Source organism: Antechinus flavipes, chromosome 5, assembly GCF_016432865.1.
Source record: "Antechinus flavipes isolate AdamAnt ecotype Samford, QLD, Australia chromosome 5, AdamAnt_v2, whole genome shotgun sequence".
In the NCBI taxonomy this organism is placed as follows: Eukaryota; Metazoa; Chordata; class Mammalia; order Dasyuromorphia; family Dasyuridae; genus Antechinus; species Antechinus flavipes.
In genome coordinates, this window is record NC_067402.1 from 58,860,777 (window position 1) to 58,877,547 (window position 16,771).

General features: G+C 37.2%; 1 protein-coding gene across 1 annotated transcript in view; it reads right to left on the reverse strand.

Moving 5' to 3' along the window:
• Positions 1-16,771, reverse strand: part of PIP4K2A (phosphatidylinositol-5-phosphate 4-kinase type 2 alpha) — a 208,070-nt gene that overhangs the window by 55,722 nt on the left and 135,577 nt on the right. Inside the window, exon 4 of the mRNA XM_051961622.1 lies at positions 7,364-7,516. Within this exon, the coding sequence (XP_051817582.1) occupies positions 7,364-7,516 (153 nt within the window). The remainder of the gene's footprint in view (positions 1-7,363; positions 7,517-16,771) is intronic.

Sequence of the window (16,771 nt, forward strand, 5' to 3'; positions counted from 1 at the left end):
TCATGTTGAGAGTTTTCCTTTTGGCACTGTGTGAATTTCAAAAAAGCATATAAGTTGTCCATTGGCATTCTCTCAATTTTGATACACAGCCAATCCCATTGTTTACATATGAAAAAAATACTCTTGACATATAGGTTTAAGACTTCTGGCTGCTCTCATTTCTTACTCCTGAACCATTTTTTCATTTCATTCATATTTTTGTTTTCCACTCTATGATCATCCCTAAGTATTCAATCATACCTATACAGTAACTTAATTTGAGATGATGCTGCTAATTTCTTCATCGAATTTCTCTCCTCCTTAGTTTCTGAAACAGCTACAGCTACGGACAGAGAAGCTGCACTTTTCTTCGTGGTGCTCTTTTTGCAAAAGCTCAGAACAGAGAGCACAGTGTCAAAATTCTGGTCACTAGGAGATGTCTTTGGTGGCAGAGAGAGCGATGGGGGCTGGATCTGTAATTTCATTGGCATAGGCATTCTCATTTGAAGAAATTCCTCTCTATCATGGTAGGGAGACAAACTTGTGGTTGCAGAGAGCTGCCTGGAGCCCTGAATGGTAAGGTTAATTGCTCATGGGTCATGTAGCTAGTATATGTCAGAGGTACCACTTGAGCCCAGGTCTTGCTGACTCTAAGATCCACTCTCAGGCAACTATGCTGTATCATCTCTCCAGAAATCCAAACAAACATACAAAATGTTCCACAAAGTTGTGAACAGATCCAAACATTCTGGAGAGAAATATGCCCAAAGATTTATCAAACTGTGCATACCCTTTGACTCAGCAGTGTTTCTATTGGGCTTATATCCCAAAGAGATCATTAAGGAGAGAAAGGGACCTACATGTACAAAAATGTTTGTGGCAGCCCTTTTTGTAGTGGCCAGAAACTGAAAACTGATGGATGCTCATCAGGTGGAGAATAGCTAAATAAATTGTGGCATAAGAATGTTATAGAATATTATTGTTCTATAAGAAAACCAACAGGATGATTTAAGAAAGGCCTGGAGAGACTTTGAAAAATTTATGCTGAGTGAAATGAACAGAACCAGGAGATCATTGTACACAGCAACAACAAGTTTATGTGACGATCAATTCTTATGGACATGGCTCTTTTAAATAAGGAGGTGATTCAGGCCAGTTCCAATAGACTTGTGATGGAGAGAGCCATTTGCATCCAGAGAGAGGATTGTTGGGACTGAGTGTGGAACACGACATAGTATTTTCACTATTTTTTGTTGTTGTTTGCTTGCATTTTACTTTTTCTTATTTTTTTCCTTTTTGATCTGATTTTTCTTGTTCAGCATGATAACTGTATAAATATGTATGCATATATTGGGATTTAACATATATTTTTACCATGTTTAACATATATTGGATTACTTGCCATCTATAGGAAGGAAGGGGGAGAAAAATTGGAATATAAGATTTTGCAAGAATCAATGGTGAAAAATTATTCATGCATATGTTTTGAAAATAAAAAGCTTTAATAAAAATGTTTCACAATCCCATATGTTCTTTGGTAGTTCATAATGATGGTGATGGAGTGGTTGAAAAAGGATCAGAGGTTGGAATTCAAATTTTTAGTCTGCCTATATATTTAACTCTAGATAATCTAAGTGTGGAGTCTTTTTACAGGATTATCATTAAAATGTCATACTCTTTTGAAGACCTAAACTACATCAATACTTATAGCAGATTGAGAACATAAAAGAAGAATGTAGTTAAATGGAAGAATGACTTATAGGTTCTTCTTAGGGAGCAAAACAAGTGGGCAGAATTGGTTTTTATCAGATAACCAAAGAAAACAAGATGCAACATTCCTGTTGATAGAGACTAGGCTGAGCATCTGGACCTGTCATTTTATTGGTATAGAGAATTTCCTGGTAAGGAAACTTCCTGTACCAATAGTCCTAAAGTTGCCTAGATTGAAGGGCCCATAACACTCCCTAGTGGAGCTTGATACAGATTAGAAAATAACTGGGAAATATTTTACAAAATAAATAAATACAATAAAACACAAATAATATGGTATTTGAAAACTAAGTCAACATACAGCACACTGGGATCTTTATGTACAGATAGGTGGTTCCCATTTCCATTTGAATTTGATGAGCTTAGAGTACTGGATGGAGAGTTACAGTATGGTTTGCCCAGGATTATAGGTTATCTTGGTGTCCTTCATGTTCGAAGAGGACCAAAGTGACATCACTATGTTGGAATCAATGTATAGTGTATCCATCGGTGACTAACATGAGCTCAAAAGACTCTATCACAGGACAGGCACAAATAGTCCACATGAACACTGGAATGGAGATGTCTCTAAATTTGCACATCTTATGTTTGTCTAAAGTAGCCAATAAGCATTAGAAGGGAAACTTGAGCCCGATTTTTTTCTTGGCTCCAAAGCAGGATTTTTATCCACTAAGCCAGATTGCTTCTTGGGGTTTGATTTTATTGAGCACAAGCAAAAATCCACCATGGAGAGAGCTACAGTTTACATGCCAATATCTATTACAGAAGATGAAGAGGAATGTTTAAAAGAACCTAACAATTTAGTCAAAATTAGTCAAATCAAAATATACTGTGTTTCTTAATAACTTCAAAGTTCAGTTGGCTACAGGGAAGGATGTAAAATCGAATAATTTACCAGCATTCCTGTTACAACTTTTCTTTTATTAGTAGCAACAGCAATAACATTTTAACCCTAACAGGTAGTCTTTGATGTGCTATGTGAAAAGAATTAGGATTGAAGCTTAGAAAGATAAAATTGAAAAGAGCAGCTAGAGGAGACCTAGTAAATACTGAGGAAAACCATGCTAGATCAACAAAATCTTGAAAGTCTCAAAAGACTGCTTCATATTAAGAGTTCTTAACCTTTTTATATATGTCATGATTTCCCCTGACAATTTTAATGAAGCTTCAGAATAATATTTTTCAGAATAATGTTTTTAAAAACAATAAAGTAAAATAAATAGTATTTTTTAAGAAAAGAAAACATAATACGGAAATCCAGTTTTTGGCAAATAATGTTTTAGAAAAGATCATATTTTTACAGTAACATTGTATATCAATATAAGGTCAAAATGGATAAATAATTTTGGTATATGGATCCATATCACTCTTTATATCTTAATTTAGATATAAAGAGTGATATCACAAGGAATTAAGAATAATATGAAAGAATGGATCTGTCAGATCTATGGATAAGGGAAGAGTTTATGTCCAACTATAGATTGAGGAGATTATGGGAAGTAAAATAGATAATCATGATTATATGAAATTTAAAAGTTTCTGTACAGACAAAACTAATGCTGCCAAAATTAGAAGGAACATGAGAAACCAGAAAAAACTGCAACAAGTTTTTCTGTCGATTCTTTGTCTTTCTCAAATACAGAGAACTCTATTTATAAAAATAAGAGCCATTATCCAATTGATAAAGACCTGTGATAAGAAATGCTATCTACTTCCTGAGTGTAAATCGATGAACTATGAATGCAGATTAAAGCACACCCTTTTAAAAATTTTATTGTTGATGTTTTATTTTGTCTGTGTTTTCTTTTACAACTTGGCTAATGTTTTGCATGAACTCCTATGCATAACTGAAATCAAAGAACTTGCCTTCTCAAGGACGGGGAAGATGAAGCAGATAGGGAGATAATTTGGAACTCAAAAGTTTAAAAAGTGATGGTTAAAATTTTTTTTACATGTGATTGGGAAATATTTAAATTGAAATAAACATATTTTTAAGAACTTCAAAATCTAAAAGTTTTTCTTTTAATAAAGTAATGTAAATCTGAAAGTGCCAGATTTCAAGATCTTCTTGTATTTATTGGATTTTGATTTTTAAAGGGTCCTGTAGTCTAAGACAGTTTTATCTTATTTCTTTTTTGAGATTCATACAGATTCAGAGATTCATCTAGAACTGGTCATTCACAGTACTGATCCTCTTACTGATCAGCAAGAAAGTTTTGACCTGCTGCTCTGTTTCCAACCTGGGTAATTTAACATCTTTTAGATAGCTTGTAGCCATGCATTCCTAGGGGCTCATAATATCACTACCGAACTTCATTTCTTAATACAGTCACCTGACTGACTGGCTTAGTCTGCTGCAATTCAGAACTACCAAGTTCCTGAGATCTAGCAGCCTTAGCCTTCCAGGAAGCAGGATTACAAATGTTCAGCACCACATCAGGTCAAAATCCAGTTGTAAAGGCTCTCCTTCAGCAAGAAATCTGTCATGCAAATATTTAAAATTAAATAAGATTCCTTGATAAATATAATTGTACATAACTTTTTCAATGACTAATTATTCATGCCAAGCAAGGGCTCAAACAAGGAGATAGTGTGCTTTTTCCCAGAGGCACTGATCATTTTCACTAAAAATATCTCATATTAAAGGGTCCTGATTTCCCAACACTTACAGGATGAAAGAGAGCTAAAAGGGATTTCAGAAGTCATCTTGTCCTATCCTCTCATTTTACAGATGACCCCCAGAAGTTAAGTGACTTGATTAAAGTCACACAGATAGCAAATATCAGAGGGAGGATCCTTCAATTCCCTAAGCAAACTTTTTTTACTTTACCAGCAAGTACCTAACTTTCATGTAGAGTTTAAAATGAGAAAAGATTCCCCACAGAAGATAACGTATTCCAAAACTCCTATTTGGGAAATATTGTGCTAGTTCATGGTCATGCCCCGAGAGTGAGATTGGCAATTGAAATCCTTAATGAAATATATGATTATTTTAAAGAGATCATCCGAACAATCCAAAGGGTCAGTGGATCTATAGATGTTTCCTGTCTTGGCTATGACACAGAAATTAGTTACACACATATATCTGGGATATCCTCTGCAGAGGGAGAATAAGTTGGCCCAGAATTGAAAAGTAGGAAGAGGGTTAGAAGCTATCCTATGGGTCTGTTAGACTCCTCTTGCCCCAGTTGAAGCTAAATGCTGTCTACTCCCTTTGAAGTCTCTCTTCAGTAGCTCCTTCTGGGTCATTTAGGTCTTCCTTCTTCTCTGCTCACATGTGGTGTTTCCTACCCTTCCTCCTGTCCAGATATCTCCTTTGTAAAATGAGAAAGCGAGGGCCTCAAAGTTGCTTCGTACCTTGGAGAGGCCTTGTCCATCTTGGCTAAAGATGAAGAGAGGCTCCTACTTGATGTGGTGTGGCCCAGAAAGACTCATGGAAACCCATGAAACAGTATTGGCCACAAGCGCTAATAAATAGGAAAAAAATTTGGATTGCATTTGGGAAATTACACAATATATTTAATAAACTTGGGTTATGATTTGTCACAGAAACTCATCTTCTCCAGGGACAGCTAGGTGGTGCAGTGGATAGAGCACCAGCCCTGAAGTCAGGAGGACCTGAGTTCAAATCTGGCCTCAAACATTTAATACTTCTTAGCTGTGTGACCCTGGGCAAGTCGCTTACTTGCAAAAAAAAAAAAAAGAAAAGAAACTCATTTTTTCCTAGTAAACATTCTCCCAATGAATTCTGAAATTTCATAATCAATAAATAATTGTCACTGAGACAACATGATTGGGAAAGGATGAAGATTAGTCACAGGTATGGGATATCAGAAAGACAATCAGAATGCTGTATTGATCATTATGAAATGATAAAAGATCCAAAAAAAAAAAAAAAAAGGCTTCCAGCTCTTGGATCCTCTGTGAAAGATCTCTGAAACACACAACAGTCTCAAAGGACGAGAAGGCACAAATGGACTGTGGAGGGAATCTCCCCATTAATGGATCCACATTGGGTGGACACAATAGGTGTCTGTAAGAGGCAGTAGGACAATAATAAATGGAGAACTGGTCTTAGGCAGAAAGGTTGAGTTCAGGTCTCATCCCAGACACACACCTAGGACCTAGATAAATCACTTAACGTCTCAGTGCCCTAGATGATTCTCTAAGACTTAAAGTTACAGAATGGGGATACATTTGCTGTGGTAGAGGGAACTCCCTCAAGGAGTTCTTTATAACAAGGTCTAGATCCTTTCTGTCCTAATATGTCTATTTATAAGTATAGCATTCCTCCAGGAGAATATAAGCTCCTTGAGGGCAGGGGACTTTCTGTCTTTGTACCATCGGAGAACTTGCCAAAGAGGAGACCCTTAATAAATGTTTCTTGTATTAAGTCATGTTGTATTCTTATTAAAGGAATATCTTCAAAGAATGGTATATTAACTCAATATTTTTTCAAAAGAAATGCCAGGTAATTAACTATACTTTTTAGATTCAAAGGATAGCCAACACATTATTTACTTTTCACATATGTAACTTAGGACAAAAAAAAGATTTTTATGTGATAGAAGAATCTTTTCAATTTGAAAACTCTGAAAGTATACACTTAAGATTTAAACTTCATGAAGCTTATACAATTTTTTTTAAAATGGTTTCAAAATCCTATCCATACCCAGAGAAGGAACTGGTTATATCTGAATACAGATTGAAGCATTTTCATTTTCTCTCTCTCTCTGTCTCTCTGTTTCTCTCTCTCCCCCTTCCTCCCTCCTCCTCACCTCTCAATTTTTCTTGAGAATTTCTATTTTCATTATGGTGGGAAATTTAGGCTTTCTTTCACAACTTGACTTTTATGGATGGAAATGTTTATATAACTTCACATGTGGTTTCTAAATTGTGGGTGGGGATAAGGGAGAGAACCTAGAACTCAAAAATCTTAAAAACAAATGTAAAAAATTGTTTTGAAGGCAACTGGAGGGGCTATTAAATAAATAAGTAAAATATTAACAATGGTTTCAAAACATAGTCAACTCTTGATTACATACACTTGACTTGCTCTCAAAAACATGCTTTCAAGTTCTTATTGATCCTGACTTTTTACCCCTTAATGAAGTTAGTATTTACATGTCACCAAATCATGCAAGGGATTCATTCAATTAAGTAGAGAAAAAAATTCAATCATTTCTAAAGAAAAGTCACCAAAAAAACTGTGGGCAAAACTGAATGACTGATTCAAATTTTTCCCCTTCAACTACAGTTTTTGATGTATGGACAAAGCCTTAATCTTACAAGAGTTTTAAGACTTAAGAAAACTCAAACCAGTTGTTTCCTTCTAATTTAGAGATGGTACTCTGCTGAAAGCTCTTACATAAATACAGAACCCTATTTTTTATGGTATAAGCAATCCCACATATTAGTTGTCAGTAATAGGAGCAAGTTAATATTAATATTAAGAAACTTTCTGATGAAAGGGGATTTATATATCACATCTGTCCTTACACAATCATTTTCTGGCTATTTTACAGTTAAGCCTTCAGCTTTAATAATATTTAATCATCATTTATAACCACTCTCAGATTTCCACATAAAGACAGGGAGAGAAAGGGAAAATTACCTGGTGGTATTTCTTGAGGATGTTATGCATTTCAGCCACATCTTCACTTGTGATCGTTTTGATGATGTATCTTTTGTCATAAGAAGTGTGAAATCGGGCTCCACTGCGTGCTTGGGAGTCATTTGGAAGTGGTGCACTTCTTGTCAAGGAATTCTGTTCACAGTGGTAAAGAAAGAAAACTGGGTCAGATTCACTGGTTCTATTGAAATTTCTACTTTTTTGTAGTCAAAATAATTATTATTTATGCCATCATCTCTTTCAATATTGCCTTTCTACATACTGATCACTGAGCAATGGCTTAGTGCTTATGTCTGATAGCATGATTCTATGGTCTAGACAGCAGATGGAGACCTCCAAAGCAGATACCATTTTTTTTTTTTTAAATCCACTGGCTCTGTTACAACTTGGAAGAAACCACTTATCTGTTCTGATTCTATTTTACCACTTGTAAAATGGAGGTTAATTCTACTAAGTGGGATATATTTTTAAAGAGGGAGGATAACAATATAAAACTGCAAGGTATTTAAAAAATGGAATATCTTAACAATTTTCAAATAATGATGATGATTTTATTTTTGACTTTGCTACAAAAGACAATGATCACAAGATCACAGATAAAGAACTGGGAAGAATCATAGCTAGAAAAGCAGTCATAGAACCCAATTCCTTTCATGTTCTTTGGGAATTTACAAAATAACAGCACCACTCTAGAGACTAAGCCAGAGAGATCTAAATACATCACAAAAAGTAGAATTATTACTAATTTAACAGTTTAAAATTCTAGCTCTGATTATGTGCTTTAGCATTTTTCTTCTTTTTTCTGTGAAAAAAATTCTCTCGAGGAAAATTCATTATTAACACACATTCTAACTTACTGATAGATGACTAATGTCCCCAGTATCGAGCACAGCATTTGGCAGGCAGTAGGTGTTTGATAAATGCTTGCAGAATGATCAGTAGCTTGGGTAAGCACCATGCTTTGGTGGTCATAGATTCAGAGAACATCAAGTCTAAACTCAATTTATAGAGGGGGAATCTGAGTTTCTGAGAGGCTACCAGACTCATAAAGACTAGAAGAGGCTTTAAGGTCATCATTTTATAGATGAGAATACTGAGAGAGAGAGGGACTAAATCACTTATTCAGGGCCACCAGCTAGGAAATGTCTGAAATGAGACTTGAAAGGGGGTCTTCCTGACCCCATGTCAAGTTTATTTACTTTGCAACTCTCCACCAGGTCCCAAGGCAGGAATCAGTTGATAAGCATTTATTTAATGCCTACCAGGTGATCTGCACTATGCTGGTAGTGAGAATACAAGGGAAAATGAAATAGTTCTTAGCATCAAGAACTATGGGCATTATATTCTAAGTGCCAGAACCAGGACTTGAGTGGCAGAGAGAATGGGAGAAAAACGAGGCAGAAGCCGGACTTAGAGCTTTGATTCTTTGGTTTCTCAGCTCCTGACCTCAAGCAGATCAAAAGTGGGCATCCTGATTGTGCCACCTTCCTCGTAGGAGGCCGTGAGGAAAGCATTTTGTACACTTGGAAGTGCTATAAAAAAAATCCCCAAGCTGTCCAAAATTTGAATTATTATGATTAGCGAGAAAAAAGAGCAAGAAAGCGGTAAGAAGAAGGGCAGGGCAGATACAAGGGGAAGGGTGGCCCATGGGAGGCCTATAAGAGCTTGAGAATGGGGCATTCGTTGCAGTCCAAAAGGATCTCGAGGGCGTCAGGAAAGGCAAGAACCAGCCCATCCCGAGGAAACTGCAGGCGCGCGGACCTGAGCCATCTCCAGCTGCTTCTGTAGTGACACAATTGATTGCTTTCAAACCCAAGGGGATTGAATGCCATGAAGTTGGGCTGATAATATATTCTTATCTACATAGCTTGTATTCTAAATTCCCTCACAGGGCAGCAGAGTTTAAGTGGACACTGACCTGCCTGCATGTGCTAAACTGCAGTGATCAAAGGGCGGGCTGTCAGTGCCCCAGAGAAGTAAAAATAACAGAGAAAATAAAGTCAGGGCCAAGGGGTGAGAGGGCTTCATTCACCCTTTTGGTTCCTTAGTGGCTGAGAACCACTCCGGAACACACTGGAAGAAACAACTCCAAGGTTTCTCTCGGCCCCATTTTGGGGCAAAACCCATCTCAGAAATCTCAACTCTACAGAGATTTAGCATTTAAAAGATCATAGACATGGAGTTGGAAGAGCCTTTGGAGATCAAGTCCAACTTCCTTTTACAGTCAGGAATCTCAATCTCCAAAAGCCTGAATATGTCTGAACTAGGAATGAATTCTTTCCACTTTACCATCCCAGGATTTATTATCTTAACCTCCAAGTAGCCCAAGATTCACATGAAATCACCCTATGCCATCTATGCTAGATGCAAGCCTGGCTCAACAGTCTCTCAGTTTGCAGTTAAGTGTGTGGATGAAGCCGAGGTACAAACACTACTCCAGTGAGCCTGAACCACATTAATATGTAACTAGAAAATATTTAACAAAATAAATAAAAACACAACATTACGCAGATAATGTAACATGCGGTTTTATAAGCCAGCCTACCAGCCTACGCTTCGGTGGCCCCCTTTCTCATGAATTTGGCCCTACAGCTGGAGAGTATTTGTTTTCATTCTGTCCCTTCTGTTCCATAAGCTCCTCAAGGGCACTCTTTCAATTTGTTCTCTATTGCTCTACCATGCCTTATAGTACACTATAGGGTATGATGGGCCAAATGGGCACTTGAATTAAATGTTGACTTACAAAAGCTTCAGAAACCATCCTGATAAATGAACAAAACTCTCTTTAGTAAAACAGCCCTCCCCATCAGGAAGTCAGAATTCTTTTATAATAAATCTTTTAAATAAAAGATTATTTTTCTATTTTAGATAGAGACATGCTAGTCTCTTTCCTCACAATTATTCTTTTTCCTTCCTTGATATCATCAACAGGATACAAGCTTGTCATGTATAATAAAAGGGCAGTGGCTCAGCTCTGAGAGGCTTGGCACTTACTAATGAATTACTACATGCTCATATTTTCTTTCAGACAAATATTGCAGCAGTAATGGCTTTATAATTCAATTGTGAGATAGACTCCTGATTTTAACATACACACACACCTGTTAAATTATGAGAAATAATATTGCTTGTTACTTTATCGTATTACAAAACTTGAGAAAGAGGGGAAAAAATCAATGTAATAACCACTGACTTTAAAATTATTTTCAAGGCAGATTGAAATTCATCAATTCACCTGGGTGTAGCCTATATAGTTCAGTATGAAAAAAGGTAATATTAATGGGGGATTAATTTTCAATTATATTGGTTATCTCAGTAAATCTCCCTCATGTTGCTTCCTGTGAACAGAAAATGAAAGACGACAAAATATACATTTTAATTCATTTACTGGGATTTAAAAGCTAGCAAACTGATTGGCTTTTGTTAAAAGAACCATGAAAATACTTTATCTTATTTTTTCAAATATTAATCTGCTGGAGAAATCTAAGAATAGTAAAATGAAAATTAAAATTCTAAACAATCAAGTTACAAAAACCATATGAATTGGGATGAAAAACTTGCAAACATGACTCTTTAAAATGCTAACTTGTTGGAAAAAAAATTAAAATAGCTAACACTGAGTTTCATCAACTCCACTGATATTGAAGCTTGCCTTTTTTAACACAAGGTATTGAGTTATTATTTCTCAGCTATTACACAGCATATGATAAATAATTCATTATGCAATACATAATTTATACCACATATACTGAAAGTTATAACAATGTTTTCCCAATATTATGGATCTGTGACAGAAATGAAACAAAAACTGAAGATAAAGAAATGTTGACTGCTATGGCACTGATCAAACTAAGCTATTTCTTCATTTGGAAATTTTTTGGTTCTGAATGGAAATCTATTCCCTTTCTGATTAGTTATGAGGCAGGGATGGAGCTGAGCTCTGAAGTTTTGAAACGCCTGCTTTTGCTCTAGTCTCTTCTTCAGAGAAGGAATAATGACTGGCATTATCCTAAATTAACACATTCCTTATCACTGGCCAGCTGAGTATCAATCAGTCTACTATATTATAACCACCAATGTTTAATGAAGTTGATGGGCTGGATGTTGACTGACAACTCAGTCAGGCAGTGCTATAGATAGAAAAGAGAGGGTGTGGTCCAGCACTACTGGGTTTAATAGTCAAATGTAAGCAGTGGGCTGGACAAAGGTAGTTCAAGGAAATCAATTAAAAACTATCTATAAATCCTCGGTATTACATACTCCATCCATCTATCTTTTTAAATACTACAAATATTAAGTTGATATCCTAGAATAATGCTTCAAGAATCAGTAGTACCATGGTATGTCTTGTTGGGAGTACTCTATATCAAATTGCTAATTGCATTTAATGTTTAATACATTCTTTTTTAAAAAAAATTACATCACTAGTATCACTTCTGAAGTTTATTTGCATATTCTCTAGTATACTCTAAGCATGCTATAGAAACAGGTAATCTGTTCACTACTACTGATATCTTTAAGGATTTTTATAAAAAAAAACATTTGATAAGCTCAATTCTTTTTCCTAAATCAAAGAGAAAAAAAATATTATCACGCCAACAGACACAGTATGGAAGCAGAGCCATTACAAATTGTTTGGCACATGGTGAATTTGTTGACAGTGACTTGTACCGCATGTGCAAGTATCAACTTGCTATGTATATGTAACTGCTCTTTTGACCACAAATGGTCTACTTATTTGCCTTTGAGCAAGCTTAAGCTCAGCACTACAGAAAAAAAAAAAAAGATGCCCTTGAGAAGAACTGATGAAACTGCAAATATTTGTGTATGTTTTTTAAAAAAGGAAGAGGCAGAGAAATCAGGTAACACCTTTGCAGAACTAAATATTTCTTGAGGTATGTGGAGAAATTGGTCATGGGGGGTAAGAGAAGAAGGGGAGGGAAAGAAAGCACATTTTACAGAAGATTACATAGTACATAGTGGTTGAGAATTCACAATGAGTCTTCCTTATGTCTGTATCTGAAAACTGCTTTTGTCAGTAATAGAAAAGCATTTTACTCCTCAAATTTGGAGCATAAAGCACATTTTCCCAAAGGTGATTTGCAGATCTATTAGTGTGACACAAAATGTTTCCTCATTCAGATTAATTTCTAGATTCGAAAAACTGTCCTCCTTCCAAGGTTGTTTTCAGGCAGGTAGCGGTGACTGTGAATATGTCCGTAGGGATGCTGAACAATCCTTGCTGACCAAGGAGAACAGTATTTAAATGCCCTTAGCATTCAATTCCTTTCCCAAAGATGCAACCGCAGATATGCATAAAACACTAGCTTCTGCATTAAGCCTCTGAAACAATCAACCGATACATGAGGACCATTTTTTTTCCTTATGACCAGAGTGCCACTGAATGGAAAATGAGGAATGGCAACCTTGTTCTGTTTGCCTATTAGCAAATACTCACTGAAGGGCAGGACCAGATGTAATCCATTAACAATTCAGTGCATGTGGCCACTTCTTTATGAGGGACCCAAAGCTTCAGTAGATTGACTGTGGGCATTTCTTTCAATCCCGCAGTCTTTGGGTGCTAGCAGTCATTCTGAAACCATTCTGTAACCATTTTAGGGGCGTGCAGAGCTTGGCGCTCCTATCGCTAGGGACAATACAAGAGAGGATGCTTTTTGCAGGCACGGCAAGTGCTGCAGAGATAAAAGCCCTTCCTTAAGTAGGTATTCACGTTTCCTTTGAGTTCAGTTACTTCTCTTCATTGTTGTTGTTCTGTGATTTCAATCGTGTCTCTTTGTGATCCCATCTGGGGTTTTCCTGGCAGAAATAGTAGAGTGGTTTGCAATTTCCTAAAACTAAGACAAACAGGGTTAAGTGACTTGTCCAGGGCCATGCAGGTAATAAATGTCTTACGCCATATTTGAACTCCCAAAGCTGAGTTTTCCCGACTCCACATCTGGTGCTCTAGTCACTGTACCTCTTAGATGCCCATTTACTGCTTTAATGCTTACTTTATCATCATTATTGTGGCTGGTAGACACACACACATACACTTCTGGAAGGTTTACAAAGTCCTTGTCTTCGCAACAACCCTGTGAACTAAGGCTCACTTTACAAATAAAGAAACTGAGGCTGGAGGAGGTGATAGTAACTCCGAGGAGCATGTGATCTGCTGACCAATGGACACTATTAAGGGGTTCCCTGGTATTCATGGTTAGCGATACTGTCTCCCTCTCTGGGTTTTCCATTGAGTCTCCTCAGACCTCTTTGTTGGAATAATATCCATGGCACAATCTCCCAAACTGTGGTTGTTTCCCAGGCTCTTCTTTTCCTTTTATATCCTTTCTTTTAGTGAGCCCATGAATTATCTGTCACGAATTATCATCTCTATGTAGATGACTTCCAGATCTCTCTGTGTAAGCCGGGTGTCTCTAATGAACTCTACAAATATACTTCCAACTAGAGGTACCTCAAAGGTAATCTGTCTCTTAATAGAATTCATTATCTTCCCTTCTAAACTCACCCTATAACTACAAGCTTCCCTATTTTCATCAAAAGCCCCACTATTCTTCCTGTCTCCCCGGTTCAATGTTTCAGCCATGTCCTAATAAGTCCTCTTCAACAATACTCTCAGTTAAGGTCTCATTATCTCTAGGAGGTCTTCTCGTAAACGCTTGTCATGTGCACCGCAGTACAAAGTGCCCTGTTGCTTCAATGCTTCTCACAGTCATGTGGATATGGAGAAACCAACTCCATTATTTCCAAGGAGTAACTCTGAGGCATCCTTCTATCGACTTCTTTTTGTCTTCTGGTTTCATTCATAATGAGAATGGCAGGATCATCACACAGAGCAAAGAGAACTCATTCAATCAGAATCTGAAGAATAATAAGAGCTCTCATTTATAGAACACTTTCGAGTGCCAGACACTATGCTTTACAATTATTACCTCATTTGATCCTCAAAACAGTCCTGTGAGATAGGTACTATTATTATTATACAAATTTTACAAATGAGGAAACTGAGGCAAACTTGAGTTAAGTACCTTGCTCAGGGTCACATAACTAATAAGCACCCGAGAATCCCATCTCAGGTGCTTATTAGTTATGTGACCAAGATACTTAAAGTCTGAACCTAAGTTTCTCCATATATAAAAATGATGATATTAAACTAAAGACCCCAAATTAAGAAGCCTTCTAGCTCTAAATCCATGATCCTATGATATGATTCAATTTCTTGGGTAGTAATGTGGCCACTGAACAATGTGGCCACTTGTATTTTTAATGAGCTTTTATGGATAATCTAAAAAGTGTATGATTCTTAGCAACTTCTTCCTAGCTGGTTTTTAAAACACTGACAACATCACTGCAGAAAGGGAACAAAGTTTTATAGGGCTGGTGCCATTTCACACTTCTCATTTGTTTGTTTTATGGATTTCTGTGCACACAAAAAAGAATCACCTCATGGTTCTCCCCTGGTGACTTAAACTGAATCATAGTCCATCACCAGGACTGGAGTCCAAGGATTTCCAGTGTGGTAAAACCTACATATCAGAGGTAGCACTCCACAAGCGCAGTCTCCCAGAATACACAGTCACCTCCATGCCATTTTCAGGCACCAGAGTGGGACTTTGTAGAGATACTATCATCTTTAAAAAATTCAATTTATTAAGTGATTTCCTGGAAGACTGAGTGTGATTATCCAAAGACGCACTTTCTGTTTTCCAAAATATCTATGCGTGTCTGTGTGTGTTACCCCCCCAAATACATATACATGATCTTTATATGGTCCCTACGAGAAAGGAAGAGGGATATATTATTATGCCTCTTTAGCAGATGAAGAATAAGGATAGTAACAGAAAACTAAGTGATTCTTCCCAAAGTTACAATCAATGTTGGGAAGCAGTCCTGAGGCATCCATCCTATCTTTTATTAAGCCTCTGCTATCTAGACCATTGCTTACTTTTTGAAGATCATGAAGAAACAATTCACAAAATAAGATCATGATGTCTGCCATGAGTCAGAGTCAATCATTAAAAATATACCCTAGAACGTGACCCTCTGAAATAAGGTGGTATCACTAATCCAGCAAGAGACAGCAAGACATGAGAGAGACTGTGGTATGGCGCAGGGACCCGGGGCCCCAAAGCTCAGAAATGCCACTGCCAGCGCTGGCAAAACATTCGCCTCCCTCTGTTTCTTCCTTTGTAAAATGAGACTGTTGAAGTTATTCATGCCTAAAGTCTCCTCAAACTCTAATTCTGTCATTCCAGGACATCTCTTGTGGCCTCAAGGACCACTGAACTGCACTCCTAAGAGAGGGCTGAGCCTGTCAGGGGACACCCCAGGGATCCTCTCAGCAGAGGCAGAGGGACGACTCAGGGCATTTGGAACAAGAATTGAGGAGAGATGACAAGGGTTCTTAAGTCAGCATGAAAATGGCATTTCATAGGTTCCAGATGTGTGCAGCACAAGGAAGAAAAAAAGAACTATTCAAAATTGAAGAAGGATATGTCGTGGCTTACGGTGGCCAGCTTCTTTAACTGGTTCGTGGCCCCATATGGGATCTCATAACTTCACATGGGGACCGCGAGCATAAAAACTATGATTTATTATCCAGTAAGTTAGATCTGTATAAATTTATAAAGCATAAATCAGTGAGTTGATTTTCATAGTTATTTTATAAAGCTGTATATTGGAGTCACTTCTCAAGCAAAAAGGGGTCACAAGTGAAAAAAGTTTAAGAAGCCCTGATCTAAAGAACATCCTAAGAATGGTCCATTCTCCTGAGAGAACCGAAGACTGAATTTCACAAGGCTGCTTGCTTTTCTCTCACGAAGAAAAAGAGACATTCAACAAGCACTTATTAAGCATTCGCTATGTGCCAAATACAAACCACAGCATTAAAACAAGGTTGGCTGGATGGGGGCGGGGGAGAAGAGGAAAATCTCAGACAAGATACAAGAAGAAATAAGGTCATGAAATGGCCTCCATGGGGGTCTCCCACAGGTAAACGAGGACGTGTCCCCCAGCCCTGTCTGTCTTTATATGTACAATGGCTTTTAAATATAGATTTTCTTTTTCTGTTACAACAAACACATCTTAATAACAATTTAGATAAGCTGCCAGCTGGCTGAGAACCAAACCTCGATGTCTGCAAGAGTGCTGAATAAAGCATACAGAAAAACATCCCCAATAGCAGCGGTGGCAGCAAAGCTAATGAAATACAGAATCCTTCTTTTATTTACACTTTTATTTACATGTATACAAATAAACTGGTGAATCATTTTAAGTGTGCTCATCACTTTTCTCCCTTCATCTGTGAGGGGGGAGGGAGAAGGAGGACGTTGCCATCCCTGGAGGACATGGCTGAAACAGATGTGTGTTTGTGGA